Raw genomic sequence first — 21179 nt, 5'->3', positions numbered from 1 at the left:
AATTTGCAAATAAATTAACCACTATATCCCACTTTGATACAGTGTATACCATCTAAAACATTTAGTATGATTCAAAAACTTTGCCAATGGACAAAGTATAAGGATAAATAAATTTAAGCATTAATTTTAAAATTAAATTTCTCTTTGAGATATTTACACACTCAAGTGTTCTATTATAAATCTATCATTAAACACTTTGGGTATTCTTAGGCTTAGTGTCCACACATTACAGTGTTACTGTACAGTATCTGATTAGGGAGGGAGTGGCGTGAAAGGGATAGAGAAAACGTGAGTGGCAAGAGAGAATTTTATTAACCTTTACAATGTCTCCCATTTTTAATTTACTTTACAATTACCCCAAACCCTCAACATGAAAAAGTACGTTATATGACTCCATTTATATGAAGTTAAAGTACAGGCAAAACTAATCTATGATGATAGAAATAGGTAGTACTAATCAGCCTCTTGGAAGTAGTGTGGAAATGACTGAGAAGGAGCATTAAGAGAACTTTTGGGGATGAAGAGAGTGTTCCCTACTTTGATAGTATGTTGGTTACACAGTGTATTGTCAAAATATTTGTCAAAACTCTTCAAATGTACACTTAGGATCTGTGCATTCCAACATATGCAAAATAATCCTAAATTTAAAAAAAGGGGGAAAAGTAGTTGCTTCCTTTCCACAAAGAGGTCAGTTCCCAACAATAATAAAATTAGAGAAGGCTCAGGGAAAAAAAAAAAAGAAAAAAGACAGAAAAGAACATGACAATTACCCAGCTTGATGAAAACAGGGTCCATGTTACAATTACTACTATCAGCACCGAGTATATAACAGATGCTCAATAATTTGTTTTATACATAAAATTTCAAGTATAATAATAGAACTATACAAAAACATCAGAGAGCTTTACAAAAAAAGTAAAGAATTTCATCAGAGATGAAAAAAATTCACAGACCAATGGTTCTTAAATCAGTTTAGGATGATAGACCCCTTTGAGAATCTGATGAAATCTATGGATTATTCCTACTAAAAAATGAACATAAACCACAAAATTTTGTATGTAATTTCAAAAGCTTTATGGGCCATCTGAAGTTTATCCATGAAATACTCTGGGACCTACTGACTGTAAGCAAAGAATCTCTTTCTATAACCAGACAATTTCAATATTTAATATGAATAAAAATTGTTCAATAAACTACAGCAGATGATCACTGCATTTTTTTCTTTTGTTCGTAGGTTTTTAAAATTTTACCAGCTCACTCATTTTTACTGTTTCACAGAAGATTTCAAATATACTCATTTAACCACCTTTTAGATAAAGAATTATTTATAACTTTCTTTTAGGTACAACAGCTATCTCAAAGTACTTTCTTTACAGTTCTAGCTCAATCATTTTTCTTCCTCTCCTATTGGTAACATATTATATAAATAAAAAGACTGCATTTTCCTTAAACAATAAGGATGTTCAAGACTTATCATAGTGTGGTAGGCAGAATAATGGCCCTCCAAAGATGTCTACAGCCTTATCTCTGGAACCATGCTAGGTTACATGGCAAAGTAGAATTAAGGTTGCAGATGGAATAAAGGTTGCTAATCATGTTCTTAGAATAGGGAGATTATTCTAGATTATCTAGCTAGGCCTAACTTAATCCCCAGGGTCCTTAAAATGTGGAAGAGTGATGCAGAAGAGTCAAAACCAGGGAGCTGGCAGTATGAGAAAGACTTGGCCCAATGTTACTCACTTTGAAGGTGGAGGAAGGGGTCATAAGCCAAAAAATGAAGGTGGTCTCTAGAAGCCAGAAAAGGCAAGTAACAGGTTCTCCCTTAGAACCTCCAGAATCAACCTGCTAACACTCTGCTTTGAGCCCCGTGAGACCTATTGTGTACCTCTGACCTCCATAACTATAAGATAATAAATGTGTGGTTTTAAGTCACCATGTAGTCCCTGGTGGTCCAGTGGCTAAGACTCCACGCTCCCAATGCAGGGGGCCTGGGTTTGATCCCGGTCAGGGAGCTAAATCCCACATACAGCAACTAAAGATCCTGCATGCTGCAACTAAGACCCAATGCAGCCAAATAAATAAATATTAAGTCACCATGCTTATGGTAACTTGTTACAGCATCCATAGGAAAATAACACACATGGTGAAACGAAAAAAAGCACTGAACTGATTCAGAGCCATTATGAACTAACTAATGACTTTTAAGTCATTATACCACTTAAAAGCCAAGTTTCTTAACATCTCAGAGCTTCAGTCTTCTCATTTATAGGAGGAAATTACGTTCTCTGACTCTTGCGAAGTGTTACTCAAAGATATAGAGTACATAAATATGCTTTTATAAACTATAAAATATCTAGATATGACAGCAAAATTACACAAGATCAATATGAACACAATAACATTCATGCTATCATATTAAAATATATTCAATACATACACAACTAAGAGTTCTAGAAACAAAGCTTGATTAATATTTATTGGGGCTATTTATCATATGTGTTTTTCAAAGTTTTATGCCAAAAAAAATCAGCATTTAAACTTCTAAAATATCTCTTCAGTGGTAAAGTTTTAAATGGGAAGAACTAAGTCTTCTACTACATACTTCTATATTCCATAAAGAACATACCACATAGCAATTTATAAAGATGCTATACATATAATAAATTATAATAGAGAAATTAATATTTACAGAATTATGTCACTTGGAGTTATGGACATTTCTAAATCATCTTTAATAAAACAGAAGAGGGATGATGTGGATAAATACCATCCACAGAATTTTTAAGAATTAGTTATTACTTTTGGACTTCTCCCATCATACTGCCACAATATTCTCCTCTTCTTCTTACTCTTAATTACTCTTTAAAGGAGTTCAAGTGTTCCAAAAAATGGGAGAGAGACAGCCAAGGGCCCATATAATTTAAATCTCTATTAAATTAGACCCAATATATCTAAGATATTTAAAAATCACCAAAAAATCTTGCCATTAATAAAGACCCTTTCTTCTTCATTTATAGGAAGCAGTAGACTTTTAAGTACCATTTTAATAATTTAAATTCATAACCCTGCACCATTAGAATTGACACAATAAATCTAATACATAAAAATTTAATCTTAGAAGTCAACAGCCTGGGAGGAAATATTTAAAACATATAAACAGCCAAAGGCTAATCTGTAGAATATACAGTAAACTACAAATTGATATAAAATAGATGAACAACCCAACAGAAAAATGGGCAGTCACTGAGTAGGCAAGTCAAAAAATATACATGGCTAGTAATAAACACATGGAAAAATGCTCATTTTCACCAGCAATCAGGAAATGCAAATCAAAAATTTTCAAGTGAAATGGAAGAAAATATAATAACATCTAACACCAGCAGAGCTATAGAAAATTTAGTACTGTCATACACTGGTGCAGAATATATTACTAATGCCTTTGAGGGGAGTTTCAATATCTATTAATAATTTTCAACCAGAAAATTCTACTTCTGGGAATCTGTTGTATAATAAAGAACCTGTCTGGTCTTGGTTCCTGGGTTCCTGACACAGAGCTTCTAAAACCCTTGGAATTTTCCCAGTGATGAGTGTTTTCATTATTCATTAGCTCCTTGGATGGCACCTGACTTTATGCTAATGAGATTATTCAGGATGGAGTTAATCATCAGAAAGACCAACCACTAGAGAAAAGGGATGGGGGCTTTGAGCCAGGTCAATCTCTGCAGAGGAGAAATGCAGGTGGCCTAGGGACCCCCAAAGAGTGGCTGACATCTGAAGTGAGGGCAGTCTTCTCAGGTCAGAGCCCTTAAACCTGTTGAGTCTGACACTAACTCCAGATGGTTGGTGTCATTATAGTATCCACCTGAGAAAAATCTGTACATATGTACATTTTCATAAAGATGTTTATCCCAACACTGGAAAAGTATAAACATCCTAAATGCTTACCAATAGAAGAATGGTTAAATAAGCTACGGTTCGTGCATATCACAGAACAGTAAGTAGGTAGCAGTTAAAAAAAAAAAGTTACATTTCCATGTCCTCCCACATAAAAATCTCTTAAACACATTAAAGAGAAAAAAGCAGGGTTTACAAGAATATACTATGACCACATACTGTTATTCTTAACAATAACAGCCTCCCTTGCAAAATCACATACAAAACTGGTTTTCTCTGTACTTATAAGTAAGTGAATTTGTTAAAAAGTTAGGAAGTATACATATAAAAAATGATAACAGTGACATCTGGGAGGAGAATGAGATCACCAGAGGAGGACTGAAAGGGACTTACATTTCATCTGAACTGTCTAAATTTCATAGAAATGGATTCATCTTTCTTCTGCAATTAAAAAAGAGAACTTGCAGTTAATGGCTAAGACTCTGCGCTCCCAACGCAGGGGGCCCGGGTTCGATCCCTGGTCAGGTAACTAGATCCCGCATGCCGCAACTAAGAGTTGGCATGCCACACGAAGAGTTTGCATGCGGCAACTAAAGAACCCACATGCCGCAACTAAAAAGATGCCACGTGCTGCAATTAAGACCCGGCGCAGCCAAATAAATAAATAAATATTTTTTTTAAAAAAAGGATGACTTCCTGAACATGTTTATCAGCCTCTGTTCAGTCCAAACATCCTAACTAAAATCATTATAAATGTATTTTTTAAGGGAATAAGCCTGTAAAAGGATGGAGTAAATAAATTTAAAAAAAAAAAAAAAGCAATGCCATCCATTAGACTATAGAAAGAAAATAAATGAGTGGTAACTTTCACCACAGAACCAGGAAAGCAGAGTAGCAACCTGATTTACACCAAGCACAAGAATTTGCAGGCAGGCAGAAGAGGACAAAAAAGAGTAAGATTCACTGCAAGTCCGTGTAAGAAGCAGTGAGAGCCCCCCAGTTGTCCTCCCTGACTTCAAACAACTAGGCAACTGTTCCTTCTCAACCCTACCACTAGAGGTTTGAAGAGGGAAGTTTCTGGACTTGGGGACAACAGGAATAGCTAAAGGCAGAGGTACCTACTGATACTGAATATGAAGATTAAATCAAAGTACCATATTGAGCATTAAGTCTCCCAACTTTCTTCTCAATCTGCTCCTAGAACATTGGTATAAAAAAGAATGTCCTCCAGGTAAGAAAAGAGAAAAGCCATTCTGGAAAATATGACCAGCCAAGAGAAAAGACAGTAATTTACTATTCCGAAGAAAATGGCCCAGATAGATGACCTTACCTGCAGAGAGAGCTTCCAATCAGCTTTTCAGTGCCTTAGAGAATGAGTAACAAGCCAAAGATGATCAAACATTCGAAGAAAGAACCTAATGAATGACTGAAGCTAATAAACAAAAGGAAAATGCAACTGGGAAGAAACTAATCAAGAAGGAAAAAAAAAAACAAAAAGCATATGCATACACACATACACAAAAACACATTTTAATATTCTTAGAAAAAGATATTATACCCACAAAACAAAAATGGAATGTATGAAAAAATTCATTATAAAAAGAAAGCTTTTGGAAAGTAAAAAAGATTACAGAAACAAAAATTCACTAAAAGGTTAGAAATCAAGTTGGCGAAAAAAATCCCCCCAAAAATAGATTGAAAGAGATTTTTTTTAAAAAGAGAGAGAGAAAAGATAAAGCAAAAGATCACTCTAGGGCTTCCCTGGTGGCACAGTGGTTAAGAATCCACCTGCCAATTCAGGGGACACGGGTTTGATCCCTGGTCCGGGAAGATCCCACATGCCACAGAGAAACTAAGCCTGTGCGCCACAACTACTGAGCCTGCGCTCTAGAGCCCGTGAGGCACAACTACTGAACCCACATGCCACAATTACTGAAGCCCACGTGCCTAGAGCCCATGCTCTGCACAATGAGAAGTCCGCGCACCGCAACGAAGACCCAACACAGCCACAAATAAATAAATAAATAAATTTATTTTTTTAAAAAAAAAGATCACTCTAAGTGTCCAACACTGAAATAATGAGAAAGGAAATTGGAAAAAGACATAATCACAGAAATAATTTTCTAAAAACTACCCAAAATGAAAGACAAGAGTTAGCAGATTGAAAGAGCCTGCCAGTATGCAGTGCAATGGATGAACAAAGACGTATCTTAAGATATACAATAATGAAATTTTATAACCCTAGGGCTAAAGAAGATCCGAAATGCTTGGGGTCGGGGGTAGGCGGAGATGTTTCACACAAAGGATCAAAGACCAAAATGACATGGGTGTGCTCAACAGCAACACCAGAAGCCAGAAAAAAGAGCAAATTTAAAAAATTAAAATTCTGAGGAAAAATAATTTCCAACCTAGAATTCTATATCAAGTCAAACTGTCAATCAAGAGTGAGGGCAGAAATAAAATATTTTCTTTCAGACACTGAAGTCTTAATGTCATTTACTTTACACACATTCTTTCTCAGTAAGACATAGAAGAGTGTGTTCTACTAAAAACAGTGTAGTACATGAAGAAAGAAAAGACATGAGACCAAGGAACTAGGAGATTTAACCTGAGAGAACAATGAAACTCCCAGAATGATAATGAACAGAGACCTCCCCCAATAACTAATTCAGAATGGGGTTGGTCAGAAGGCCCCAGGAGAGATTTAACAAAAACATGAAATTCACAGAATACATACCTTATGAACAAATGCAAATATACAACTGAGGGAGGGTTTGGCGACTACATGCAAAACTAAACAAAAAATTTTTTTAATTGTACAGGAAAAGAAAAGCAGCCAACTGTGAACAGGATGCTGAATTAGTATAAGTTAATTACACTTTACAACTAAGATACAGAATAAGTAACATTTAAAATACAATAAATGCAGGTAGTTCATCTAACTTCTGATTCACATCTGCAAATAACCAAGGAAATTATCTACCCTACACACTTCTTATGAGACGCAAATGAGTTAGTGCTTGTGAAATCACTTTCCAAATCCATAAATTAATACATAAAATAGTATTAGTTCTATATTTAAAAAGACACTAAAAGTGGTCTATAATATTAAATATTCTTCATTTACGTTTTTTCTTAAGGAAACTAACGACATTCCTCTGAAGAACTCTTTAAGTGGCAAGATGGTGGAAAGTGAAACATGGGAGTTACTAAGGAACTGAGATTTCAAGGTGACCAGATGTACTTTCTGAAGACATGTTATAATAGACGGGAAATCTGAAAAATTCCAAATCAAGACCTTAGAGATCTCAGACCAGAGCGTGTCAAAACACCAGCAAAGCAGTATATTTCTTTATCAAATGCCATGTCAACCAGGTTGCCTGAGATGCAGTAAATCATACAATATAAAAATGCTAAGTTTCTCAGATACTTCCCTGGAGAAGTAGCATACACTTAACAAAAGGACTGACCTGCCTTAACTTCTCACCAACCATCTCCCCCAACCATCTCCAACCACTCATAAAACATATTCAGACTGATTAAGAATGTTTTGTAACACAGTCAAATGGTTATGAAAAAAAGAGCTATTATTAAGCACAGCATAATTTTATTTCTAAGACAACTTTATGATTGTCCCCATTTGTATAGTCCACATCATACCTATTTTCTTTGGCTCAAAAATTCAGTTTACATATACCTACTTTACACAAATAAAAACATAACACTTCTCTCTGGAGAAATAAGTTTTTATATATGATGTAAATAAACAATAATTTTGGTGATCATTAGCCTTGTTATCAAATACAAAATGTACCTGAAGAACACTGAATATTTACAAAGTTTTTACCATCTGACTAACACAGTAAATGCACTGTAAAACTTAATTCAAACATTCAGGGGAGATTCGTGGAAACAGAGACATATAGAAAAACTAAAACTAAAATTTTGGATTTTTTTTTTGCAAAATCTGAGAAGTTGAGAAGAGTAAAGGACATGGTCTTCCTGAAGAGGGTGAGAATGAGAAGAGGGATGTGAGTCTTCAATGTTTTCATTTTTGATGGAGGTTCAAATGTTAGGTTAAAATAATGATATAACATACCTTATACAGATTACTTTAAGCCTCACAATACCACAAAACAAGATTTTTATCCTGATTTTAGAGATGAAAAAACTAAGGTAAGGAGGGATTAAATAACTTGCTTAAGGCCACACAGTATGGATGGACTTAATCCAGGCAGCCTGACTTGAAAACCCAAACTCTTCCCCATAATAACAGAATACCGCCTGCACATACAGAGAGAGCATTCCATCTCCTTCACTTCGGTGACTGATTTATGGATAGGCACAGAACTCAAATCAGAGTCCTTCCACTGGAGCTGGAGGGAAATATACCCTTCAGGCCACTCAGATAACATGCAGATGGAAGTAAGGGCGAGCCTTCAGGCCATCAGCTTAAAGAAGGCCTAATAATCAATACAAGAGGATAAAACTAGGTAACAAGCAAAAGGAAACCAGGGTGTGGATGTGCACGCACACACACAGAATCGCTCCATTTCAGCTCCACGGACCCTGGTTCCCGAACTTGTTCCTTTGATTCTGTGGGCTATTTTAGGATCCTTTCTAATAATTTGAGACAATATACTGTTTTTCCATTTAATGCTATTTTGCATTGTATATCTATCATGTGCAGTTGAAAAAGTCTTCAGATTCTCTGACTACAATGTAATATTCCTAGTTAATACTAGAGCTGTGCAGCACTGGTGACATAGTGGTGCACAGAGCTGCCTTCCTAGTTGACACTAGAAATAACAAAGGGTAGCAAGAACAACAACAGTAAATTTACCACCTAAAAATTTACCACAGCTACACTTGAAAATAACTCGCAGGTTAAAGAAAAAAATCTAAATGTAGTTAATAAAATTATTCCTCAACAGAGTTGATTTAAAATGAAAAAAGTATACTTAATGACAATGAAAATACTAAATGTCTAAAGCTGTGGGAAGTAACTGTATGTATTGAAGAGTAATCATAGCCTTAAATGCTTTTATTATTTAAAAAAAAAAGAAAAATAAATGAACTAAGAAGCTAGGAGAAAATAAAATTAACTACAAAATGAGAAAATAAAAGATAAAACAACTAATGAAATAAAAATCAATAATAAAAATAGTAACATTTATTGTTCAAACCAAGACCTGGCTCTTTCAAACAAATTACATGTAACAACCCATTATATATATATATATATATATATACACACACACACACACACATATATACATACATACACACACAGATATATATGGTTTCTTTGTTCTTTTTCACATACATACACACACAGATATATATGGTTTCTTTGTTCTTTTTCTCAGCTCACATGTATACAAATAGGATAAATTAATGAACTATCACAGACTAATCACAATTCAAGCAAAGATTAGGAATTTATTAAATTCCTAATGGTCAGAATTTATTAAATTCAAATGATGCAATGTACTTACTCTTTTTTTTGATATACTAAATTTCTTTATTCTAAAAAAAAAAAGAGAGAGAGGGAGCGCACACACACACACACACACACTGAATAAAACAATGATTCTGACAGCTATTACTCAAAATGCACCTACCAATATGCACTTGTTAAGTACCAAAAACCTCATTTGAGTTTTCATGGGGAGAAAAAAAAAAGATATGGATAGTTCTAAAAATTATACCTTGCTTGAAGAAGTTGCCCCTTCTAAAGGGCAATTTCAGCAATATAGATCAAATGCCTTGAACAAATGCATATCTTTGGTTCTAACGATTCCTTGTCTCTGAAAAATTTCTAAGAACTAGAGAAATATAAAAATTTGCATGCCAGGATTTTGACAGCAATAGTATGTTTAATAGTACCACCAAACTGCAAACAAACTGCAGTTGACCACTGAACAACACAAGTTTGAACTGTGGGAGTCAAATTATCCATGGACTTTCCTCAATATAGTAAATACTGCAGTACACCATCCGCAGTTGGTTGACCCCCCACACCTAACCGTGGATGTGGAGGAATGGTGATTTCAGAGGGGGATACAAATGAAAATGGACTGCCCAGAGCACCTGCACCCCTAACCCACATGTTGTTCAAGGGGTGGCTAATCCTTCACTCCTCTACATCTAATCCAGTTGGCTCCATCTTCAAAGAACCGGATATCTAGAGTCTGGCAACTCTTCACCAATGCCAGTGCCGCCACCACGTCCAAGCCACTGTTATCTCTTGCCAAGAGTTTTTGCGTCTTTGCTTGACTCTTGGTCTCTAGGGTCTACTCCCACAGAGCGGCCAGAGCAATCCTTTAAGAGCCTAAGTCAGGTTACGTCAATCCTCTCAAAAAAACTCTCTAATGCTTCCCCATCTCTCTCTAAAATGAAACTCTAAAAACCAGGTCAATGGTTATGAGGCATTTCATGAGACTGCCCCACCCCACTCCTCTCATCTTCTACCACCCTCTGCACTCCAACTACACTGGTTTCATAGCTGTCCCCAGAACACATCAGGTACATTCATTACAATCACACCTTTGCGCCTTTCTAGTTACTGTTCTTCTGCCTGGGTTTGCTTCTCCCCTAGAGATCCTTCATGGCTTACTCCTTAAGTCTCTGCTTGAATGTCACCTTATCAGAGAGGTTATCCCTAAAACCCTATTTAAAATAGAGACAGGGGCTTCCCTGGTGGTGCAGTGGTTGAGAGTCCGCCTGCCGATGCAGGGGACACGGGTTCGTGCCCCAGTCCGGGAAGATCCCACATGCCGCGGAGCGGCTGGGCCCGTGAGCCATGGCCACTGAGCCTGAGCGTCCGGAGCCTGTGCTCCGCAACGGGAGAGGCCACAACAGTGAGAGGCCCGCGTACCGCAAAAAAATAAAAAATAAAAAAATAAAATAGAGACAAATCTCCACCCCACAATCTCCATCTACCTTTCCACTCCATTTTCTCCATCACATTCTACGCCCTCTGACACACTATATATCTTACTTGTTTGTTTACTGTCTCCCCCAAGTAGAATATAAGGCCCATGAAAGCACGGAGCTTTCTTCACTTCTATATCCTCAGGACAGTGCAAGGCAAAGTAGGTCTTCATTAAATATTTATTGAATGAATTCTGGAGTAGCAGGCAGTCATTAAAAATAATGCTGTAGGGCCTCCCTGGTGGCGCAGTGGTTGAGAGTCCGCCTGCCGATGCAGGGGATACGGGTTCGTGCCCCGGTCTGGGAGGATCCCATATGCCATGGAGCGGCTGGGCCCGTGAGCCATGGCCGCTGAGCCTGCGCATCCGGAGCCTGTGCTCCGCAACGGGAGAGACCACAGCAGTGAGAGGCCCGCGTACCGCAAAAAAAAAAAAAAATAAAAAAAAAATAATGCTGTAAAAAAAAAATGATAGAAGAAACTGATGAAGTAGAAAGAGGATTTTATCAAGAAATATGTAACCCATGGATCAAAGAAGAAATCACAAGGGAAATGAGAAAATATTTTTAACTGAATGTTAACAAAACACTTCAAAATTTGTGGCATTCAGCTAAAGCCAATTCTTGGAGGGAAATCTGTAGCTTTAAAATCTTTTACTAGAACATCAGAAAGGTTTAAAATCAAAAGAATATACAAGAATGACTTTCAATTTTTCTATCGAAGACATATATATGGAAAAAACAGACATCAACATTTTATTCTGGTTATTTCTCGTGGCAGTATTACAAATGATTTGCAATTGCTTACATGTGTTTTTCTGTATTTTCCACATTTTACTTTTCTCTAATGAACACATATTATTTTAATAAAAAACATTTTAAACAACTTCCTTTCCTTTAATTTCCTTTAATTGTAGTCGCTGGCCTCCTACTCTGCCTGTGTCTTAAAATTCTTGCTCCCCGGGATTCCATGCTTGCTCCTCAATTTACATCCATCCCTCAGTATCTTTTTTTTTTTTTTTTTTTTTTTTTTTGCGGTACGCGGGCCTCTCACTGCTGTGGCCTCTCCCGTTGCGGAGCACAGGCTCCGGACGCGCAGGCTCAGCAGCTATGGCTCACGGGCCCAGCCGCTCCGCGGCATGCGGGACCCTCCCGGACCGGGGCACGAACCCGCGTCCCCTGCATCGGCAGGCAGACTCTCAACCACTGCGCCACCAGGGGAGCCCCATCCCTCAGTATCTTAACCACTGTTCAGCTTCACTTATAATCTGCAAACTGACAATTTCTCAATTTTTTGTAATGTCCTAAATTAGAGACTTACAGTTCCAATTGTTTAAAAGATGCTTCTAGATGGAAATCCTCAAAATTTAACAAGCCTAAAAGGACTCATTATCATTTCCTAAAACTTGTTCTTTTCTTCTTTATTTTTAATATTGGTTAATGACAACACTACACACCCCCGTTCTCAATTCTATCAGCTGTATATTAGAAATCTCAATCAAATCCTCTTCCTCACCTATGCCATGATTTCAATTTAGGCATCTTCCACCAATTATATTCTAATAGAGTCCTAGCTTACCTTCCTGCTACCACTCTCCCGCTCTTAACAAGCAATTTAATCATGATCAGGGCAACTGTATACAGCTTTGAAGGCTGCCATCATATAAACTATGATTGTAATGGTGCCCCTGGCCTGATCATGATACCACCCTGCTTTAAAACTTGGTTAAGTAAAACAAACTTGTGGCACTGCAAAATCCTTCAACAACTGGTTCAAGGCTATTCTTCTAGCTTCATGTTCTCATCCATCATTCCTCCTTGCACCCTACAATCCAGACACACAACTTTTCAAGATTCCATATCAAAGCCAAGGCTTTTGTGGATTCTTCTTTAGTCTGTACTGTCCTCCCTGCAGAAAACTTCTAAATCCTTCCAAACACAGTTCAAATGTTATCTTCCTCTGTGAGGTATTCTTAGACTGCCCTAGTATTGATACCTCAACAAAGTATTTTGTTAACAGTCCTATTTATTATAGCACCTGTTACAAGTGTATAATCATCTCAAATTCAACTGAGAGCTGAGCAAGAACAGCAAGAAGCCCCATGTTTGTACCCCTGACAACTACAATGCCCAGCCCCTAGGAGGGGCTCAATTCATGTTTACTTAAACAACCCTTAGCACCTACAATATTACAACTTCTTCAAAGTAAATAAATAATGAGTTCAAAAATACGGTTAGAACAATTGTATGTTTAGCTGGTCAACCTAAGTCTATAACCAGTGTGGCCACACGTGATCCCTGCCTCCTGATATTTACACCTTTCTGTCATTCCCTCCCCCTTGAGTATGAGCAGGACCTGTGACTTGTTTATAACCAATGGAATGCAGCAAAGGCAATGGGCTGTGTGTGATTACATGTACATATTTACATAAGAGTGTAGCACCAGCCCATCTTGCTAGTCTCTCCTTTGCTGGCTTTGAAGAAGCAAGTTGGCAAGAGCTTAACAACCATGATGAAATGAATTCTGCCAGCAACCTGAGGGAGGGAGCTTGAAAGCAGACCCTTCCCCGGCCCAGACTCTAGATAAACACCCCAGTCCTGGCCAATACCTTGACTGCAGTCTTGCCGAGGACCCAAGCTGAGCTGCACCCAGACTCCTAACCCATAGAAACTGTGAGATCATAAAGATGTGTTGCTTTAGGCAGCTAAATTTGTAGTAATTTAATAAGCAGCATAGAAAACTATCTGCAACTGAATACTATCAAACCTAAGGTATTTCTGAACACTTTTTTCATACAAAGGGCATGTTTGCCCCAATTTCTAAAGACTTAAATAAGCGTAGAACAAATTTAATTCATTAATAACACCAGTCAAGTACATACATGCAAAATTAAAACATTTAGGAGGTACTGTGCTACAAAAAGCAGTTCCTATACTTCTTTAACTCATTTGCTAAAATACCCAGCTGTACATATACCCAGTATATACAATAAGTATAACATTAAGGCAATTCTTACAAAAACAAGATAAATAATAAACTGAAAAAACCTGGTATCTAATTAGTGGTATTGGCAACCAGAAAATAAATAAGAACCTACTTACTTGTTACCAGGCAAAGCAATCAAATTGGAGGCAGATGGAGGACTTGCTGTAGACACTACCTGTGAGTAAAACAACAGAGCTCTTTCTGGCTACGTGGACAGCAAGGCATCAAAAGTACTTAGGTCAGGCAGCTCTCATAACAGATAATGCCCAGTGCAACACAAACCACTCCTCCCTCTGGCACACCTTCCACCTTGCAGTCAAGAAAACTCAAAATACTCCCAAAGCAAAGACTTCCATGGCAGAGTCCACACCTTAGCATAACAAAGCATACAACACAAAGTATCTCCCTAGAGTGTTTAAAGATTATGTGAGATCACAAGTGAGAAACATTAACCATCAGAGTTCTTGTGGGCTGCTTTTGGGGGGGCGGTTGGTGACGGGATAGTGGTTAGAAGAGTCATTTTTCTTAAGCAGCAGCAGACATTTCTCTTCTACTACCCCATAAAAGCCTTCAATTTAATAAAAGAACATTCAGGAACAGAAAGTAGATTAACCACAACATCCCCAGTTCAAACATTTTAGCACTAGATACTGGTAAGAAGTAGTGACTGAGTACAATTCAATACAGTTAATTAATGAAGATAATCTAACACCTGAAAACCCACATCCATCTTGAAGATTAAGAGAAATAAGTCTGCCAGAAGTACAAATTTTATTTAACATATTGTTTTAAGTGATAACCTAAACTCCTCCAATAAAAGGAAGCACGTTTCCTAAGTAACAGGAGGCACCTGTATTACAATCAGACGACTGAAATACTCATAGGCACAACACGCCCAAAGAAACTCAAGCCAATCAATTAGGAGGAGGCCAAAAGCAACCCAGTACCATCAGTAAATTGTCTAGATTAATTCATTTTACCTTTTTACTTCCAAACTCATGGATGTAAGAGAAGCCCACATGGTTTCTCTAGAAATGAACTCCACTGACTGGTATAATTTTACAGTCCAATTTACCTCTGCCATCCTTGCTGGATCATTAAACACTATTTTACCACGCATATAATTGATTTTATGAACATTAGCAACTTGATAGTGGAAAAAATGTAGACACACAATAGAGCCAAAAAAATCCTAAGATACCACCAAGTCTTTTAAATATTAGACTATTCCCTTAAAGACCTGTTTTAGAACAAATGTGATAAACAAGAAAAGGCTTTTGTTCACTGTAATAGTATTAAACTCAGCACTTTGAAAAGAATAACTGAAAGAAGAAAAATCTACTTGACTTAAAAACTCCTACATGTTTTATAATCATATTCTGATATACAATAATTCAGTTCTAAGAAGTTCTAGGAAATCTCTGTAAACAGAAATATGTGAATTAAGCACCTCCCTTCTGGTTCTCTAGAGGGAACTAAATAAGAGCGAATATAGCCAAAATACATGTCCCAAAGAGAGAAAAACATAAACCAACAAAGAAAACCTCATTTAATTTGGTAATTCATTATGACAGAACTAGTAACAATTCAACTTGTCAGACTTCTAAATTTTTTTTTTAGAAAGTGGTACTGTTTAGGTTTTCCTTTTCTATAAGTTACATGACACCCTCTAAAGGAAAGATAATTTTGAATCTTATTAGCACCATATTTCCCTATTAGGAGACAGTAACAATACAAACATCGATTAAAATAAGTTTTATAAACTTATAGAAATAACTTTCCACTAACTTAGAAACATTCCTTTTCTCAATTTTCAGATGGAGTTACTTTATAATGCCCAAACATCTGTACAATTTGTAACTGAATCAACACATTAACACTATAATAGATACTAAAAAATTAACTCAATACGGACTATAATAAAGCCTAGGTTTTAAAATAATAAGATTCATCACCTGGTTCCCTAAATCTCAGGATGATGACAAACATGCTTCTATTAAGTTTCCCTAATGAGCCCATCCACTGAAATACAGGTAAAAATCTCATTAAAGCAAATGCCGCTGGAAAGATGCTTTTTCACCTAAGTGTATTCCATCTTCCGGTCTTAACTAGGATTTAAGGTACTGGCACTTTGATCTGTTCCCATAATTTAATAAGAAAAAGTAATTTGTGATCCTCTTCCAAGCTTTCTCAACTGGGGTTCCTCATCTGAATCACCAAACACAAGATTATTTGAATGACTGTCTTCTTAAATTTCCTAAGAAAGATACATAACTAGAAACATTCTAAATGCACAGGAGAAAAAAGTTAATTAATTGCATACAATAGATGCCTTAAGACATCAGGGCTCCATTCTCTACAGAGACTTGGTTCAGAAAGGCTGCCACAGTTCTCAGTGTCACTGTGCTTCCACCAGGCCCCAGTCATCCTAACCCCCAAAATACTAAAAGAACTAAGTGCACAAATCTAGGAATTTAGATAAGAAAAAAGATAAACGCTATACTTCTCCAACTTTCAGCAACTAGGTCTTCTTCATTTGCTCTTTTACTATGAATTAATAGCACAGGTGTCAACTATTTGCCCCTGCTCTGAATGGAACATATTTCATAAAATAAACCCATACAAATATACTCTTTGTTAAAAGCAATTATCAGCCCTATAAAAAAAACTGAATTAAGACACTCCATCAGTATACCAAAGAAATAAAAACTACTGATTTAACAAACCTTTTCCTATTCCCCCTTCTTTAGCAAGCTTCTAAATATACATAACTGCTAAATGCAAATTTTAATCTTAAAAAGATAATCATTTTTTAAAAAACAGCTTATTAGCCTTTATTCTTGCACTAATCTTCCATTCTCAAGAAACTATCTTTTGTTATTCTTCGATGTGGTGACTACAGTACCTTCAGCTGTGTTAATTACGAATCACAAATCACAGTATGGTCAGCACTAATTCTTTTTCTCAAAAACAAAAGTTCTTTTTAAGGGCCAATCTTAGGAAAAGTCAATATTTTTAGTTAAATGGCAGAAATCACTTTAATAACAAGTAATTAAAGTAAGGTGACTAACGAGTTGCTCTATATTTTGAATATACAAACCAGTATTAAGAAGATGGAAAAAACTAGACATGTCATTCCCATTTTTAATTTATGCTAAGGGGAATGCTGATAGTACAGAACAGAGCAGATAAATTACGTTGTTGAATATTCCACTTTACCAACCACCTACTCAAATTTCTCACATTTATAAGCACATGAGTAAAAGGGGTACAGAAATGGAAATGATGTTTTCACTATTCATCTGTGCTCAACTGTGAATGCAGATAATATCATGAGGCATAACGCAATGATATGGAAACGTTTATCTTCTATAGTCTGCATCTCTAACCAGAGTTAACTTCTACTTCTTTTCATGAACTGGGAAGCGAGGGTGTCTTAATTCATTTATCATTAACCGTTTGGACAAAAAGTTCATAAGCATAAAACATAATTGAAGAGGTAGAATTTGTTTTCCTCAGATCAGGGGCACCCCTACCCCTCTGTTTCTACATAAACACATATCGTTTAACTACTAAAATTTCCATTTTTCAGTGTCTTTTCCTGAACTCTAGTGAACATGGCTTTTCAAAAGCACCCAGAGCTTTTACTGCATCTTGTAGACAGAGTTATGATAATTAGTTTATCTCCTTAAGAAACTGTTTTCAATTTTTTAATGCTCTGTCCAAATTAAGCAGGACTCACATTAACCATTATCTAAAGTAGCAGTTTACTGAGGTTAAAAATGTACTTTTCATTAACACATTCATCCAATTAAAGTGTACGCAATAGGTGGGACTATTTACACAGACCTAAGAATTACAGTTTTATAATATTAACAGTCACTCCAAAGGCGATAACTCCCTTCTTCTTCAAATACTCATCTGTTCATTTCAGACTCTGACTTTTGGCCTTTAAAAACTGCTCAGCACTCGAGTCACCAGATAGAACTACATTTAGCAACGGGTCTTCTCCTGACTTCCTGCTACTAAAATCCACAAGCACCAGGGCTGTTGCGTCGGTTTGTTTTTAAAACAATATTTGCTCCCTTCACCTCCGGGGGGCAAACAAGGTCCTTCTGGACTAAGGAGCCGCGAAGAGGTGAGAGTGAACGCTGTGTTTAAAAAAAAAAACCAAACACAAGGGTCGCGCGGCAGCGGCGCTGCAGGGGTTAAGAGGCGATCTCTCTCCCCCCGCTCCCTGCCTCAAGAGGGGTGACCCGGCCCGGCAGCGCGGCGAACCCCCGGCGCCCAAGCTGAAGGAGAAAAGGAGAAGGGTAAAAATAAGCGCAGCCACGGCCCACGTGCCGCCCGCGGGAGCCAAGGAGGGAAGGGGCCATACCTCCAAACATGTGCGGCGAGAGGTGAGCTGGTAAGGAGCCGATCACCAGGCGTGGGCCGCCGGGACCCCCGCCCGCCGGCCGGTCCCTGCCGCCGCCGCCGCCGCCGCCGCCGTCCTCGGGGCTGCTGTGAACCGAGTCCTGGGAGCCGTACGGGCCGCTGCTGCTGTTGGGGATGCTGAAGGTGGACTGCGCCGCGCGGGCCCCCGACGCCACGGTCCCCACGGCCCCGCCTAGGGAGCGGCTGCGCGGGGCCGCCGAGGCCGCCGCGGCGCCACCGGAGGCGCTGGGCTGGTGCGCGCCGGGCACCTGAGCCGGAAACCTCCCGGCGGCCGCAGCTCGCGCCCCGCCGCCCGCGGTCCCGTTGGCCCCTCCGCTGCTGCTGGAAGGTAAATCCGAGCCCGAGTACGCGCGGGTGCGGCCGTTAGCAGCGGCCGGGCCGCTCTGCTTGGCGCCCATGTCCGCCCTGTCCCGGGCCGGGCCCGCGCGCAGCGCCCGGGGCGCCGGGAGGGGGGGAGCGAGCGCGTGAGCGAGAGGGCAGGGTCGAGGCGCCGAGGCCGGCGCAGACAGAAGCCCGCACGTCCAGGGCCGCAGCCCGGCGCCCCGAGGGGCGATCTGCGCCCGGCGCGCTCTTCTCGGGGTTGGCAGGCGAGACCTGCTGCCTGACAGGGGGCGCGGGAGACGAGGAGACGCGGAGAGGAAGGAGGTCCCGGCTCCCGTGGGCACCGCTCGTTGGCTCCGGCGGGAGGGGCGGCTCAGGTGGCTGCGCAGCTGCCGCTGCTTTCGGTTCTGGTGCGCCGCGACGGGCCGCTGCCGCTCTCTGCCGCCGCCGCGCTCTGCGCCGGGAGCCTCGGCACCGCCTCCTCCCGGGCGGCCGCCGCTACCGCCGCCATCCTCCTGCTCCCACGGCGGCTCGCGGGTGAGTGGGAGGCGCCCGCCCAGACTCAGCCAAGGCCACCTTCCCTCCTCCCCCAGCCACCCAGCTGTTATTAACGGAGAAGGAGGAAAAACGGGTGGCGCGTGAGGGGAGGACGCAGGAGGGGAGGGAGGGGCAGCGCGTGCTTCCCGGCAACCGTCACCGCGCTCCCCCGGTGAAGGAGGGGCGGGGGTGGGGGGGAGGTGGGCCACGAAGGTAGGGGTGCCCAGGAGGGGAAGAGGTTCTGCGGCCCTCTCACCGGAAGGCGGAGAAGCTGCGCTGCTCCGGGATGCGCCAGGGCCCGAGGGTTTGGGTCGCGCGCGGTGACCCCGCCCCCTGGCGCCGCCCTGCGGATTGGCTCCCGCCAGCCTGGCCCCGCCTCCCCTAGCCGCGGCCTTCCCGCTTCGGCCTTGTCTCGCCTAGGTGCCTTGGTGTGGTAGGTGCTGCCACCCGCGGAATCGGTGATGGACAGGTCGCTGGCCCCGCCCTCTCATGCAGGGCGCGCGTCCCCTCTCCAGCGCAGGGCCTACGCCGATTGGAGGGACCGAGCCCCTCGGAGCGCCAACCAGAAGGCGGCCCCTCCTGCCGCACGTGGCCCTCGGACGCCGGACCCGACCGTGGGTCTACTTCACCTTTTTCCAGCTGGGGCTGGGAGTGGCTCGGTCCTGTGTCCCGAGTCATTTAGTTTGGGTGGGTGTCAACTTCCTCCTTGGTGTTACTCCGAGTGTCGTTTAAATAAAACAGAAGCTCACCAATGCTGATGATAAAAGACTGAAAACAAAAGAACCGAGGAGGCAGAAGCCAACTTGATCTGAATTAGATCTATCCCATTTAAACACTCTGAGTGTGGAGAAAGCACAGAGTTGATAGAACTAAGGATAATCCAGCCTGATCTTCAGTTGTAGGGCAAAAACTGTGGTGCAGAGAAAGCACCCGATTCAGGAGACCTGAGGTCTAGGTCTGGGACCAAAACTAAGTTACGTGTAATAAGCAAATTATTTTACCTTTTTGAACTTTAGTTTCCTTACCTGGGATCTTGGTATCAAATCTCGAGGGTACCTGCTGTTTTAAAGTCCTGTAATTTCTCTAAAATGGCAATTAATAAAATTCTCACTCCATTCGTAACTGTAATGTGGTGTCTTGGTAGCAAAGCATGGTCTGGATACCCAGTGGACAGCCTGCTCTGACCCTCCCATTTTTAAAATGCCTAAAAGTGTCCTCTATATGAAAATAATTGCAACTGGTGTTTTTTGTACAAAATGCAGACATAAATACTTTGTCGTTTTTCCATATTTGTAATGAGTCATTTATGTAATCATTTTTATCAAGCTTTGTAATTATTTTTATCACTCTTTGAGGTATGAGAATCAAGTTTTTAAACAGAAGTGAAGGATATATGTATAGATATTGATGTATTGTGTGTGTGTATATATATATGTATACACACACACACACAAAGCTACTCAATTCAAATCTAACATTCTTTCATCTTGGGTATGAGCTTACTGAAACCAACGTTTACTTGGTAAGCAAAGAAAAGTTTGAAACGCCAAAGTGTTACCAGAATGACAAGCTGTCATTTAAGAAGGCATCTAGTGATTTGATCCGATTTAACTTTTATTGAATGAGGCCTTGGGTGCAGAACTGTGGTTCAGCAGGAATTTGTCACCAATATGGCAAGAACTTACTGTTAATAGAGAAAAGTAATAAACTATGATTTTTAAAAAGGAGTAAAAGACTTTTGCAAGTCTCTGAGGAGCTAACAACTGATAAAGAGTTTCATACTCATCATTATATACTTTATCATGTATAAAATTTTATACATCATTTATACATTATGCATTTTAAAAGTTTAGGTAACTATAATATGGAACAAACCCCATTTATTAGTTAAAACTATTCAATGGAAAGATTTAACTCTGTGACTCTTACTCATATCCAGATTTAGTTATACTTTGCTTCATCACATCCAAACCTATATTTTTAAGTGATTTTTACCCAGACATTAATTACACCTGAAAAGCACTCCACATTTATTCATTTATTCCTACCTAGGAAAAAAATCCCCTTTTAG

The 21179-nt window shown here is 39.7% G+C and overlaps 1 protein-coding gene across 1 annotated transcript in view; it reads right to left on the bottom strand.

Annotated features, from left to right (window-relative positions):
* The window catches only part of ZNRF2 (zinc and ring finger 2), a gene marked incomplete at both ends in the record, with an annotated part of 93528 nt that extends 74880 nt beyond the window's left edge, over positions 1-18648 (bottom strand). The window contains one exon of the mRNA XM_079711357.1: positions 18192-18648. Coding sequence (XP_079567483.1) covers positions 18192-18648 — 457 coding nt within the window. The remainder of the gene's footprint in view (positions 1-18191) is intronic.
* Positions 18649-21179: the final 2531 nt, after the last annotated feature.

Source organism: Hyperoodon ampullatus (assembly GCF_949752795.1).
Source record: "Hyperoodon ampullatus genome assembly, chromosome: 9".
Lineage (NCBI taxonomy): Eukaryota > Metazoa > Chordata > Mammalia > Artiodactyla > Ziphiidae > Hyperoodon > Hyperoodon ampullatus.
Note: the sequence above shows the minus strand (reverse complement) of the source record. Positions and strands in the feature narration are given on the sequence as shown.